Source organism: Manacus vitellinus, unplaced genomic scaffold (assembly GCF_001715985.3).
Source record: "Manacus vitellinus isolate BGI_N305 unplaced genomic scaffold, ASM171598v3 scaffold_11_pilon, whole genome shotgun sequence".
In the NCBI taxonomy this organism is placed as follows: Eukaryota; Metazoa; Chordata; class Aves; order Passeriformes; family Pipridae; genus Manacus; species Manacus vitellinus.
The window spans coordinates 192,051-206,544 of record NW_021938895.1 but is presented as its reverse complement, the minus strand read 5'-3'; the positions used below and the strand labels follow the sequence as shown (position 1 = coordinate 206,544).

The following is a 14,494-nucleotide window of genomic DNA, read 5'->3' as shown; positions in this document are numbered from 1 at the left end:
ACTGGGTTGCCAAGAGCACTCAACCGAGCACAGTCAGACAGCTGCAGCCTCATTACAGATTTAATTGCAAAGCTTATTAGGGCTCATCCAAGGCAAAGCAGATCACAGCTTTGGACACTGTATCATCAGCCTTTCTCGATGTCTGCAGGATTTTATCTCCCATGTTTCTGGGACCTCACAACTCCTGTTTTTCTAGTCATCCATTGAAGACCCGGTTTGCCTTTCCCCAGTTTTTCCCATTTTGCCTTAGGAACAAGTTTATTATGTTTAAAACATCCTGTAAGACTAATTAAAATTAATTCAACAATGTGGACATGCAGCCCTCAATTTTATTTATTTTTTGCCCCTGAAAAGCTGAGCTGTGATCTTGATTACCTAAAAGAGACATCAAGAGATATCTCTCCTGAGACCTTGATATCTCAGAAGAGTCAACTAGCAAAGTATAGGGCATAGGAGAGCCCCTCTTCCAGGTATTAAGGGTGTGCCAGGAGAGTACACCAATGCCTAAAAAAAGCAAAAGCAGACTGTCTCAAAGAAATGCAAGGAGCACAGAGTGCTCTGCTTGAAAAGGGACACAATTAGAGGGACATTTTTATGGTTGTGCTAGCAGCAATACAGAATAAAGTTTCAAAAATTACAAGGATATCTGTTTGCTGCTGCTGGTCTTGTTTCACTTGGGCTATTTGAGGGTATATCTGCAGCACAGATGGAAAAGATATCAAAGGTGGCTGAGTCACTGGATAAAGAGAGATCCTCATGTCTGGGAAACAGGCTCACCAAAAAAGCAGGATGATCTGGCCCCAAATGCTGCACTTTGGACTTCAAGCACATTCAGCATCACCCTGTTGTCACTACAGTGCCTGTCAGCCTTTGCTGGAAGCAGAGTCAGTAATACCCACTGCTCTGCAACATCTGAGAGCAGACCTGGGAACACATTTGTCCATCCAGCAGGCCAGAATGGCTACTCACTCAGCCAGGAAGCCCTCCTTACTCTCTTCTCACAATTGAAGACCTGAGATCCACAGATGCTGAGGGACCTGCTTAACTCACAGGTGAGTACCACAGCCACCAGCTCATTTGTTTTGCCCATCAGTGTAACAGCAGAAATGCTGCAGATGAATAGTGACATTCCCAGTTTGGTGGGCAGCACCATAGGACCCACCAAGGGTGGGAGAGTCCAGAGATTGTCTTCCCTTGGTCACTGCCTCAAAATAGACAAATTGTCTTTCACAGTGGTGAGAGATCACCCATGTCACCATTCTCCCCATCTGCAATTGCTCCTGGAGGAAAGTCCGGCTCCACATCCCAGGTGGCAGAATATGAGCAGTTTATGGCACAGAACGTCAGATTTCTGAAAGGATTTAGTGGCAGAACAAGGTACCCAGACGCCTGTGAGACTCCTGGATCTACACAACCCAGGTGAATAAGTAGGAAGTGTGACAGCAAATCAACTCACCTGTGTTTTGTTGTTGGGGGTAGCAAGCATGTCCCCAAATATGGGTCCAATAAACACACCCCCATCATAAACCACACGAGTAGAAACAGCTGCCTTCAGACTAGTGAGGGTTTTGGCAGAGACCTGGCAAAGAACAAGGAATTTAAGTTTCTCATCCTTTTCTGTCTTGTAATTTTCAGTTAAAATAGAATTTTTATAAAGTGGCAAATAACTCCTAGAAACTTCTTCTCAAGCTTTGTCCATGAATCAAATCTCCCGGTCTAAATCTTCATTGCTCAAGACTTCCCTTCTCTCTGTTTCCACCTTCACCTTGCAGACAAAGAGACTGCAAATTGAAGAGCCAGATTTGCAAATAAACTTCTAATACTTAATAATATCATTTGGAATTAGACATGGAAAGAGCTTCTTAAAGATGTGCCTGTACTATAGCTCAATATGTAACTCAAAGCTTTTTAACCTTCCAGGCCATGTCTTGAGCATGGGAAGTCATTGATTTGTTGAAAATAATTTGACACTTTTAGAAACTCAATATATAAAGAAATACTTTTTTCTTTTGGGGGAGGAAGCAGCTCAGTCTGAGTCCTTATTCGAGAAAGCTCTTCTACTTGAAGCAAAACTAACATGACAAATCTTGGGATGAGAGAATGTAAACTGAACCTTCACCTGAGACTTATGAGAGCCAAATATGAACCCTTATAGAATAGTTCTCAGAAAAAGACCTTGGCCAATAAATGATGCCACAAATCTGTGATGAGCTCCAGTTACTGTACCGAAACATTAATGTTTCAGTGATAGATTTCATTTCAGAATAGCAGACCCTTTATCATGCAGAACTGCAACGAAGTCTGGAAATTGCACCCTTTCCTCCTTGTTTTGAAGCACAGACTCTGAAGATGCCATTTCTTTCTCTGCAACTGTTTTTTTAATCATCTAATCTGGAATTTGGTCTTCCAAATAGGAAGATTGCCTAAGTTCCCACAGGTGTCTTCATGAAAACAACCACTGGGTGAGTGAATCATCCAAGACCAAAGAACATTGAACAGAGTTCAAAGTGGGGGTTAGTAAAAGAAACTACTGTACATGGAGAACATTGGGCAAGTCCCCAGTTGTTTTTTTCCAAGTCAGGGTCCAGACTTTTTCATAGCACGAGTTCAAGTCCTTGGTCACGATGAAGTCACTGGTGTTGAAGTAGGGAGCTGTGGAGTTGTCTACACTGTCCTGCAAAAGTTTGCGGAGGTGGCGGGAGGAGATTTGCACTGAAACATCTGCAAAAGACATCAGAAAGCAGTGAATACCATCATCCCTGGGAGAGCACACCTGTCTGCTCCTGGAAAAGAAAGGTGTTTAATTTTTAATGCAAGGCTGTTGCGGTTCAAACCTCTGCAACTGCCAAAAAAGCAGCAGAAACTTATTGAACACTAAATGCCAAAAGATCATAGAATTATAGAATTGAAACATAGGTTTGGGTTGGAAAGGACCTTAAAGGCCATCTAATCCAACTCCCCTGCAATGAACCCTAGACCAGGTTGCTCAAAGCCCCATCCAACCTGGCCTTGAATGTTTCCAGGGACGAGGCATCCACCACCTCTCTGGTAACCTGCGCCAGGGCCTCACCACCCTCATCATAAAAAATTTCTTCTTTATATCTAGTCTGAAGATCTAGAAAACTATAGAAGCCTCTCCAGTTGCGGGCATCAGAAATTTTAGTACTAGACCACCAGGGGCCCCCTTGTTTAAATCAAACACAAGGAAACCTGTGACTAGTTCAGGTCAAGCACAAAACTTGTACGAAAACTTTTGTGTTATCTGCAAGCCAATTACTGATCCTGAAAAAATCCTGGGAAAAAAAAAAAAAAAAAGGAATTACCCGGTAACTTGCACAGCTCTTGTCATACGTGACCACCTGAAGTACACATGCTGGAGAAATAGCAGCATAATGAAACCTTAGGGTACAAACTTTGGGATCTGATCCAAAGTTCTTTAACATTAAGGCAGATATTTCATATTGGCTGTATGCATTTTGGAAGAAACTCATCTACGAATACCGTCCTGTCTATAATCTTAAACCCCTGTCTTGAAGGACATCAAAGATCTGGCAAATTTCATGAGAAGTTTAACCTGCCAATCTGTGCTCTGAGCATGTCCAAGGTCCAGTATTGTCTTTTCATAGAATCACAGAATGGTTTGGGTTGAAAAGGACCTTAAAGATCATCTTGTTCCAACCTCACTGAGGGACACCTACCGCTATCCCAGGTTGCTCCAATCCCTGTCCAACCTGGCCTTGAACACTTCCAGAGTTGGGGCAGCCACAACTTCTCTGGTAGCTACTTCTTCACTTGGCTTCCCGCTAAGGAAATCCAAATGTACCTGCATCTTCTCTTACCTGGTATCATTTTGTTGGCCAAGTAGATGCGGAAGGTCCCTCCAAGAGGTGGGGATGACTCCTGCAGTCTCTGGATGGTGAGGCTGACTCTCACATCCTCCGTGGAGACATAGAGGTATCCGTACTCCTTAGAGCCCTCCCCAAGCATTGCCCCTCTGTGGGACAGAGAGGGTTCATGTGAAGGTATCAGCAGTTGAGACCCCCACTCCTGTCACCCCCGTGTCACCCAATAGCCAAGGGACCCCTATGGGAACAACACTCCTGAAGGGTCTAAGGGGAACGTATCCGGAGCTCAAACAAAATTGGATGTTCCCAACTCATATATACATTATGTAGGCAATGCACAGGACAGAAAATTGTGGAAAGTGACCTTTTTAAATTACGATAGAAGAAATTTATACGCCATCAAACACAAGTAAGTCCTACCCCAGCAGTGTTTCTAAAGGACCAGCTCAGTGCAGCCAGGGCAGCATCTACAAAATCAAAGCTTTCCTAGTTCACCCTGCAATATCCTCGAGTCCATCAAAATCTTAACTCCCCTGAATTACAGTGATATTTCATATCGTAGAATTGTAGAATCATTAAGGTTGGAAAATACCCCCAAGACCATCTAGTCTAATTGTTAAACCAGCACTGCCAGGCCCAGGAGTAAACCATGCCCCCGAACAGCGTATCTGTGTTAGAGTAATTCAAGTCCACCCAAGGTCCAATTTCTAAAACTTAAAATACTTTCTCCTTCGGCACGAAATTTCTCCTTTTTCAGAGGAGAAGGAGGTTCTCTGTGGTACAACGATGCCACCATGTGGCTCAGTGTCTGGATGACAACTGGCTTTTGCAGAGCAAATTTTGAGAATACAATCACTGAGCATTTTGTACGGTTGGTACATCAGATTTTAGCTAATATTCCTACTCCAACAGGAATAGGAGTTGCATTAGAATAAATCACAGCCCACATTCAGTGAAAAGAAAGACCCGGGTTTGTTTTGAAAATGTCCAAAGACAGTGCTCAGCCCACCAGTTTTTAAAGCATGAGCTGATTCCCGTTCTCAGTATTCCTGGCTTCAGCAGTCTCTACTTCTCTGCTTAGTCTGTTATCTTCCTCAGTGAGATGGAAAATCCCACTAGTGCCAAACACCTTTTTTTTTCCCTGGTGAGAGGTAATGTGACCAATCCATCTCTTAATCCTCTTTTTATAAGCTGAACAGGTCGAGCTTCTTAAATTTTTTTCTCCATTTTCTGCAGCTCCATAATGATGTTCACAGCATTTTTTTACAAGTTTTTCTAAATTTATTTTAAAAGTGTGGTCATCAGTGTTGTATGCAGCGTTCTAATGTCAGTCTTCTTAAATACTGCACACAGCAGTAAAGATTTCCCCTCTTTCTGTTAGTTATACCTCTGGCTACACAAATCAAACATCACAAACATCCCCCTGTGTTCTTACCCTTGCCTTTATTGTTGTTGGTTAATGTCAGAATTCTGTGTTTGACACAGGCAATTAAATGTGATTTTGAAGGAGAGACTTTCACATACCAAATCCTTCTATGATGTGCTACCTAAGCTGACTTCTACAAAACAGCTGGGCCTGAACTGGGGTTTAACTGTTACACCAAACGACTTTTTGGACTTGGTCTTTGCAGTTCTTATATTGGGAAACCTGAGGCATAAACTGGATTGTGTTTTCTTTTGTGCTGACTCTGCCTATATCTATGAAATCTAAAAAGTGAATTCACCAAAGCCTTGGATTTCATCAGGAAATGAAGAACTTGGCTACTCTGGGAGCCAGACCTTACTGTTTTGAGAACTTAGCCACCTCTTAACAAAAATTTAGCTGTCTTTGGAGCACTTAAAATCAATGACACATTGCTTTGAATTTACTTGGAAGAAAACAGACCACAAGGTGAGAAACCAAATTAATTGACAGCTAGCTGAGGTTCATCTTCTTCTGAGAGGAAGTTTCCTGTGGATCACTGGGCAAGTCAGTTTGAGTGGAGAAGCTGAGCCAAGGTAACAGCTGGTTCCTGCACAGGACAAGCTGCATAATTCCAGCTTCTCCCTTGCCTGGCTCCCTTCCCATCAGGTCCTTGTTGACTCAGCTGGATACAATCCAACTTTACAGGACCTATTTTCTGCCAGTACAGTTCTTTAATGTTTCACTGTCTGGTCTAGTTTGCCTATAGCTCTAATTCCTCTTTCATTGCTCAGAGGAATGAAACCATCTCAGTAAACAAGGACACACAAGGTGGGCTTTCATTGCCTGATGTCATTAAAGGTGTTTGGGAGCATGTCTTTCTGATCTTCATCCACTGTTCCAGAAGGGCTTAGGTCTCCTTCTAGTCCTACACCATACCTTGGTGGCCCATGTACATCTTACACCACAGGTCAGCTGAAACATCTCAAGAACCTCTTTTTCAGAGGCTGAATCCAGATGACAACCAGCTCCAGATATGCTGGGGGAAGTGCCAGAAGTTTCTGAGAGTATCGAGATGATCTACTCACTGTCCCTACCTTGGAGAGAGAAGGGGCAGACTTGGACCACAGCCAGACACCAGCCAGGACACATTGTAAGTTGGAGGAGACCCCACCACAGATACTGATTCAATTATCCTCCCACCTGGCCAAGAGGGTTTGGGATCTCTCTGAGAAACTGGAAGAAGAGCACAAACATTCATTAGAGCAAGGAGAACAGCTGTGACTATTCCCAGGTTATTGTCGTTTCATAGCTGGGATCACACCTTCTTGGGTTTGTTTTGTTTTGTTTTGTTGAGTTACATTTCATAGAATTACAGAATCATTTAGGCTGGAAAAGCCCCCTAAGATCACTGTCCTACTGTTTCCCCAGCACTGCCAAGCCCACCACTAAACCATGTCCCCAAGTGCCACATCTACATGTCTTTTAAATCCCTCAAGGGATGGGGACTCTGCCACTGTCCCAGGCAGCCTGTGCCATTTGTAAAACACATTTTCAAATAAAACAAGAATATTGATATTTGGCAATTCCTTCTTGAACTGCTGTCACAAAAGAAAAAAAGTTTAATATATAAGGAAACAAAATTATTTTTGTGCCTGTTGTGAAATCTCTCTTTGAAAAAGCTTCATCCAGCTTTATCATTATGTGTTTTAATGGAATATTCCAGGGAGGGGGGAAAAAGAGAAACAGATTCCTTTACCAGTCACAGTTCTGTCAGCAATGATGACTTCATCAAGGTAAAATGACCCAGATGTTTCCTTTTGCAAGTCTATCTGATGCACAAACACGGGGGAATTGGAAGGGAGGTCCTGGACAAGCGTGGAGAGATTCACACACCTCTTCCAGAGGTTAGTGCAGGTAAATGTCCACCTGGAAAACACCAAGGTTGTGGCAATAACATAATGTGAGGTCATTGTGAAGCTTCCAGGTAACAGCAGGTACTACTGTTGTTACCATTGTTATTTATTCATACAGAAGTCACTTACTGAGTAGCTTGTGATCACTCTTTACATGTCTCTGATGAGTTCCCCATAGTGAGAAACAAGGTTTTAAACTGCAGAATCACAGAATTATTTGGGCTGGAAGGTGCCTTAAAGACCATCTCATTCCAACTCCCTGCCATAGGTAGGGACACCTTCCACTAGACCTGGTTGCTCCAAGCCCCATCCAACTTGTCCTTGAACATTTCCAGGAATGGAGCATCCACAGCTTCTCTGTTCCAGTGCCTCACCACCCTCACAGGTCTCTGATTATGGGTCCTTTTTTGCATCACAAGAATGGAATGTGGGAATGACTGTCTGCTCTATTTTTGGCAAAATACTATGATAGCATCAGTGACCTTGATGGGGGTCAATCCAGAATTGGCACCCTTGAGAATATCAGACCATTGCTTAGGGCTCCCAGTTCTCTCCATCAAGTTCTTCTGACACTCCTGGTTTTTTTAAGTGTGTCTGCCCCAAATTTTACATCTACTACCAAATGTTTTCTACCCATGGAATTTGAAGCGAATAAAGAAAATCAATGACTACACCAATTTCCAAAACATTGTGTACCAGTGACCTCATGAGGTTCCTGACAGGGAAAAAACCACAATCAATTCATCTCCCTGTTTCACTGCAGAAAATCCACTGTCTGAGGTTAAAGAAACTGGAAAGTTCTTGTCCTCAGAAATTTTTCTGGTGTGTTTACCACAAACAGAGCAAACTCTTCATCTGTGCATTACTGAGGTGAGATACTGCATGTGACAAGGAACATGGAACTTCACTCAGTAAATCCTCAGAAAGTACAGAGTCACATTCCAGGGGTGCCTCTGCAGGTAAGAGCACATGTCAGCTTACCCCCGCTAACAATTTGATCCTGTACAGATGAGAACTTCCCTCCATTTTCCCACTGCAGCTCCTTACTATGGAAAGTGTAATCTCTGGAAACTACAACTGTCTGGATACCTTTTAGAGTCAGTGTGATTGAAATCCCATAGACAGGTGAAGTTCTTCTTCACTGAACATGATGAGACATTAGTGTAGGACACAGAGATGAGAAGAATGTTACTCATATGGCCTTTGTGAGCAAAACACACCTGCAAAAATGAGGGAATAAAATTTTCACAAATCAACCCACAGGTAATTTATACATAATTTATATATGTGATGTATGTAGAAGATAGTATATTCTGTTTCAAACCCAGTTTAACATTAGGGTGTTCAGCCTGGAGCAGAAAAGACTCCAGGGAGACCTTAGAATCCCTTCCAGTGCCTAAAGAGTCTCCAAGAGAGCTGGAGAGGGCCTTCAGACAAGAGTATGGAGTGACAGGACAAAGGGGAATGGCATCAAACTGAAAGAGAATAGATTTAGATTGGATGTTAGGAAGAATTTCTTCTCTGTGAGGGCTCTGGTACAGATTGCTCAAAGAAGCCATCGGTGTCCCATCCCTGGAAGTGTTCAGGGCCAAGCTATTTGCCTTCCCCCAGGTGGCAAAGAAAGGGCAACAGAGTTGAAACCAAGTCCTTATTCATATTAAAAGTAGAAGATGAGTAGAAAAGTGAGGGACAGTGGGCCCCAGTAACAAGAGTTTTTTCCTTTTGTCAAGAAGTGGTCTCCCCTGCTTCTCCCATCTTTCCCCAGCATCATCCCATTTTTTCCTTTGCCTCATCAAGAGTTGCATCCCCAGGAGCAGAGAACAGCCAGATGTGTTAAACAATATGAACATCTCAGGGATCTCAGATCACCCACTCTGTCCACCAGCACAGTCCAAAGACACGAGTCTTTGTAGATTTGGTGGGATTCTAAGCAGGCCACATGATTTTAAGTTGCTGATTGGGCTCTGAGTATTTAGTCCCCAGTGCAACCTACTCATTAAGAGCAACCACTTACATGTGTATATTCAGTAAGGTCATATCTTGGTAGTGTGGATGGGGAGGTTTTCACCAGCTGGTTTGGTCTGTGAACACTGAACCTCCCACAGAAAGGCTCCATTCCACTGACAATGTGTCCTGTGGTGATGATGTTCTTCATATCTGACAGATAAAAGAAACAAGAGGAGAGGGGATGTTTGAAAGTGATTCAGAAGACACCAGTACAGTCAAGAGATTCATGGAAATACAGGAAGTCGATGTCCAAAAATTGGCAAACAGTCCTACTCTAAGTATTCTCCTGTCAGAATTCCAGAAGGGTTTGGACAACACTCTCAGGCACATGATGTGATTCTTGGGGTTGTCCTGTGCAGGGCCAGGAGTTGGACTTAATGATCCTTGTGGGTTCCTTCCAACTCAGGGCTTCTGTGACTGTGATTGTTATATTGATCATGTTGTTTTTAATGCTAGTTCCATAAACTCACACATGAGAATACATACAAATATATAGCTGAGAAGTAAAAATATATATACTTATACCCCTTAAAAGTGTAAATTTATTCTCACTCAAAGTTTCAAATACATTTATTTCATAAAGGAAATCAGCTCTCACAGTAAATACTGCTTGATTGACATAAAAGATCACTACCTCCTTTCTCAAAACCATCGTGGAAAAGGATTTTAGCAGAAGCTGGCTCAGTCTCACATCCTACTGAAAGGAGTTCCTCTATTGCTCTCTGCACCTTAAAAAGAAATTAAGAATGTGAAAAGCAGTCACAGTCCAATGATTTCTGGATCATGTCATCAGAGAGCCTCAACACACATCATCATCTCTCCATTTTTCATTAGCAAGGGACCGGTGGCACGGCAGTTCTGAACGAGTAGGTAGCCAAATATTAAAAAAATAAAAATATAAAAGAATAAAAGAATAAAATTCAGCTCAAAAGAGTGTAAACTCCCATGTCTGGTACCTTTCAGGTGTGTTAGGCATCTACAGCCTCATGGTTATCATGAAACTATCACCCAGGGTTGTTATAGCACTGACCAACGGACCACATCAAGAGACAGTGGGAGATCCTGTCTGAAGCCAAAGCTATACTCTACACACCTGACTTTAGAGAAGAAGTCCAAGAGTCTGGTTCAAGGGAATTCCAAGGTATCTGGATGATGTGATATGCTTAGAATACACCTGGGACTCAAACCCCCCAAAACATCTCACCGTGAGACATTCTCAGTAACAAAAATCACCCCTACACCATGTAAAATTTATCTCAGCTTCGGGGCCAAACACTTAAATGCTGTCAAGTACCAGATGTCCATTGGTTCCTCCCCAGCAGAGGATCAAACGTGTGTTTAACAGCACCTACCTGGTGAGCTGTAGCATTTGTGGGGATCATTTTGTGCAATGTGTTGTTCCAGGAGATACTGAAACACCCTGTACCAGACACCGTCAACATCTGGCAAGCAAAGAAGCAAACAAATAAATGAAAAGAGACACAAACTTCATGAGACACGTTTCAAACCTGGCTTCTTCTACCGAGGAGGATTACATGGCACATATTTCGCATTTTTAAGCATAAGTAAAACAAGAATTCCTTCCAAGAGACACTTCAGCTACTCTGAAACTGTTCTTGTCCTCCATGGTCTCTGCTGACACAAACCTAAATTCTAAATCTAAATTCTTAAATTATCAGGATCACAAGGGGTACATGACATGTGCAGACACAATGACAGCCACAAACAGTCCCTAAAGCTCCTGAGCTGCAGTTGTGGGGTTTAACCACCAGGAAACTCTTCCCTCATTGCTGAGGGTTTACATACACCCACCAATGTGTAAAGAAATGTACACCAATGTGTGTAAAAACCCTGAACAATTGCAGTTCATGATACTCCTCTCATCAGCTGTCTCAGAAGGTTAAAAACAAGGTGGGAACACACTTTCACATCGAGCATCAGCACAGACTTTACAATTAGGATTTGCTGCTATCCAGGTCATTTGGCTCAGGGCTAGTCCAGCTCCCAGGGTCAGGAAAGCAGCACTGACCTGGACTTCTGGAAGATGCAAAGCATGAGCCCGGATTTCATGTCTCTCAATGTAGTAGCTGTCCACCACATGGGGATTCAGCCACGTATTATGTATCTGGACTCCAACTCTCATCCCATTGCTGGGTGTCTTGCCATGATGTAGTGCTTCCAGGTAGTACCTCGAACCAGCAGTCAGCTCGAATTTCTGGGATTTTGGCTGCCAAAGTTCACTCCAATTCTTCACCCAGTTCTCAGACCACTCTGAATTGCCAGCAGGGAGAGAAGCAATTCTCACCTGTGTGCAGAACAACCAAATCAGAGTCACAGAATGGTTTGGGTTGGAAGGGACCTAAAAGATCATCTCCTTCCAACCCCCTGCCGTGGGCAGGGCCACCTTCCAGTAGACCAGGTTGCTCCAATGTCACTGACTGATTTAATGGCTCCAAACTGAAAGAGAGTAGATTTATATTGGATATTAGGAAGACATTCTTGCCTGTGAGGGTGGTGAGGCCCAGGCACAGATTGCCCAGAGAAGTCGTGGTTGCCCCATCCCTGGAATTTTTCAAGACCAGGTTGGATGAGGCTCTAGTCTACTGGAAGTTGTCTCTGCCCATGACAGGGAGTTAGAACAAGATGTTCTTTAACGTCCCTTCCAACCCAAATCATTCCAGGTTTCTATGTAATATGCTACCATTAGTAAGACCAATAATGCTATTATTTTTTTAATAGATAAAAAGTATTTTATATTTCTTCTAGACCTGTTCAGTTGCTTGGCTCAAGAATAGCCCAGATAAATAGATCACCTTCATTAGAGCATCCTCTCAACTTCCCAAAGGCAAGGATCAATATTTTCAGAAGGCAATATTTCAACAGTCAAAAAAGGAGGTAAATTGAGGAAATCAGAGAGCAAACCTCCAGGTCCCTTTGCAGATTGTCAGTGATTGCAATTTGCTGAACTAAAAAAAAAAAGTCTTCTGGAAAAGACAATCAATGACTCTGGTTGCAAGCATGAGTTTTTTATGAGCTGAACAACTGACAGACCCAATCTAAAATATCAAATATAATCACACAGATTTCACTCTGCAATAGATTCATAAGGGCAAACAAGCCAATTCCATTTTTATGACCTTAATTAAAACCATTTTCATCCTGATCTCATTTTTTCTCTGCTCAGAGTAATACCTTATGTTCTGGATCTTGGGACAAACTCAAGTAGAGAGATGCTTGACTGTCTGCCTGAATCCAGAAGGTGTAATTGTTGGTCTGAGGAGCCACAAAAAATCCACGAAGCCTGGAACTAAGCAAAAGGAGAACATCCATAACACAGCAAAAAAACACCCCATCCTCACACCCCACCTTCATGTGTACACCGAGTAATGAGGAAACACCATGAGACCAACAAAACAAACCCATATATTTTAAAACTAAAGGAATCTCAAAAAGACTCAATTTCACACTAAATGTAATTTATTCTTTACGAAATTTTCCAAAAAGGATAGAAAAAACAGCTCCAGGAAATTAAGTATGTTTTTATTGGTGGTCACTATTTTGTGCATTTCTTCTCAAGCAAAGTCTTAACCTTGAACACACAGGAAAAAGCCAAGAACACACTCAGAATCAACCAAGAAAAACAGAGAAATGGTAAGAAAAGATGAGAATTCATGCGCACTGCACATTTTTTCAAGGGTTTATCTGAAGAGGCAATGACACCAACACAGTTTAGATATTTCCACAGCTTGGGGCAAATCACTTGATTTCCATTAACTCCATTGTGCTGCAGCTGCCAAAATCAGCTGAGAATCTGCCCCTCCACATCTGGCTGGAAGTCCAACCCAAAATAGCCTCAAGCTGGAGCTCCTTCTACCTCCACAGCAATTTCTTTTGTGGAATTTCAGCATATCTAGGCCAGGTAGAGCAGAAATACTGAGGGAAAGCAAAAGGAGGAAAAAATAAAACACTTCACTGCATATTTTAAGCTTCAAAAGGACCTCAGAGTAAAGGGTTTGCTTTGATTTACAGGAGCTGTGCAGTGAGGCTCTGCTGTAAAGGGCTGTCAGGTGTTTTTGCTGCACCTAACACTGCTAAAGGTGATCGCCATGGCTTCATGTCTTTTTAAGATCACTGAGTACCTGAAGGACTTCTTTGCCCCAGACAGGAACCTTACTGGGGAGCTGGCATTAGGTACAAACTGCCATCTGTATCCAGGACCTGCTTCTGTCAGATCAGAGGCATCATCCCAGACTTCAAAGAGAAGCCCTCTGTTTCCTAGAAAGTTAAAACAAAAGTACTCTCAGCAGCAGCCAACAGAAATCCCAGAGCACATGCTGGAATCAGTGGTGTAGGAGGTAGGCCACAGAGAAAATTTTAATAATAAATTGGCTCTGTTTGTGGGGTATTTTGCAGTCTAAGGCAGAACACAGATCTCGCTTTAGGGAATTTGTTCTACCTTGAAATTCTCCACAAGAAATAACAAAAATCTGCAGAGAGCAGAGCATCCAACCAGCTCTCATGTCTGCTCCTGCAGGAAAAGGTATTGAGATGACCCACAGCTAAAATTAGGTAAATCTCTCTTTATGCACAATAATTTTCTACTGCAGTGCTCCACTCAAGCAGCATCCCCAGAAACCTCTGCAGCAGCTCCAGTTCTGCTATCCTTCCTCTAAATATTATCCATACTTTTTTCCCCTCATTTTCCACAGCCCTGCTCACCAGTCTGACCTTCCTCCCATCATCACCTGTCTGCACGTGGGGGGCTGAGCTCTTCACCCTGATTTTCCTGGCTACAGAATCATAGAATGGGTTGGGTTAGAAGGGACCAGTAAAGGTTATTTAGCCCAACCCCTCTGCAATGAGTGGGAACATCTCCAACTAGATCGGGTTGCTCAGTGCTCCATCCAAACTGGCCCTGAATGTTTTCCAGGAATGAGGCCACCACTACTCTGGGCAACCTGTGCCAGGGCCTCACCACCCTCACTGTAAAAGATATCTTTCTTAGAACTAATTTAAATCGACCCCCTCTTAGTTTAAAACCATCACTCCCCATCCTATCACTACAGTCCCTACTAAAATTTTATCCCCATCTTTCTTATAATCCCCCTTTAGGCACTGGAAGGGGCTCTCAGGTCTCCCCAGAGTCTTCTCTTCTCCAGGTTGAACACCCCCAGCTCTCTCATCAGTCTTTCCTCATAGAAGACGTGCTCCAGCCCTTTGCTCATTTTGTAGCCCCTTTCCCTATCAAACCATGAAGAAACTGGTCTAATGTTGAAGCGGACAGTGTTCTGGAAAGCTCTGTTTCTTGATTGCATTCATCACCA

At 42.9% G+C, this 14,494-nt stretch overlaps 1 protein-coding gene across 1 annotated transcript in view; it reads right to left on the bottom strand.

Annotated features, from left to right (window-relative positions):
* PKHD1 (PKHD1 ciliary IPT domain containing fibrocystin/polyductin) overlaps window positions 1–14,494 on the bottom strand; it is a 256,328-nt gene that overhangs the window by 223,751 nt on the left and 18,083 nt on the right. The window contains exons 14-25 of the mRNA XM_018088733.3: window positions 13,310–13,445; window positions 12,363–12,477; window positions 11,200–11,475; window positions 10,523–10,612; window positions 9,805–9,898; window positions 9,178–9,320; window positions 8,253–8,383; window positions 7,007–7,176; window positions 6,345–6,483; window positions 3,840–3,994; window positions 2,537–2,721; window positions 1,457–1,579 (exon numbers count right to left, since the gene is read on the bottom strand). Of these exons, the coding sequence (XP_017944222.3) occupies window positions 1,457–1,579; window positions 2,537–2,721; window positions 3,840–3,994; window positions 6,345–6,483; window positions 7,007–7,176; window positions 8,253–8,383; window positions 9,178–9,320; window positions 9,805–9,898; window positions 10,523–10,612; window positions 11,200–11,475; window positions 12,363–12,477; window positions 13,310–13,445 (1,757 nt within the window). The remainder of the gene's footprint in view (window positions 1–1,456; window positions 1,580–2,536; window positions 2,722–3,839; window positions 3,995–6,344; window positions 6,484–7,006; window positions 7,177–8,252; window positions 8,384–9,177; window positions 9,321–9,804; window positions 9,899–10,522; window positions 10,613–11,199; window positions 11,476–12,362; window positions 12,478–13,309; window positions 13,446–14,494) is intronic.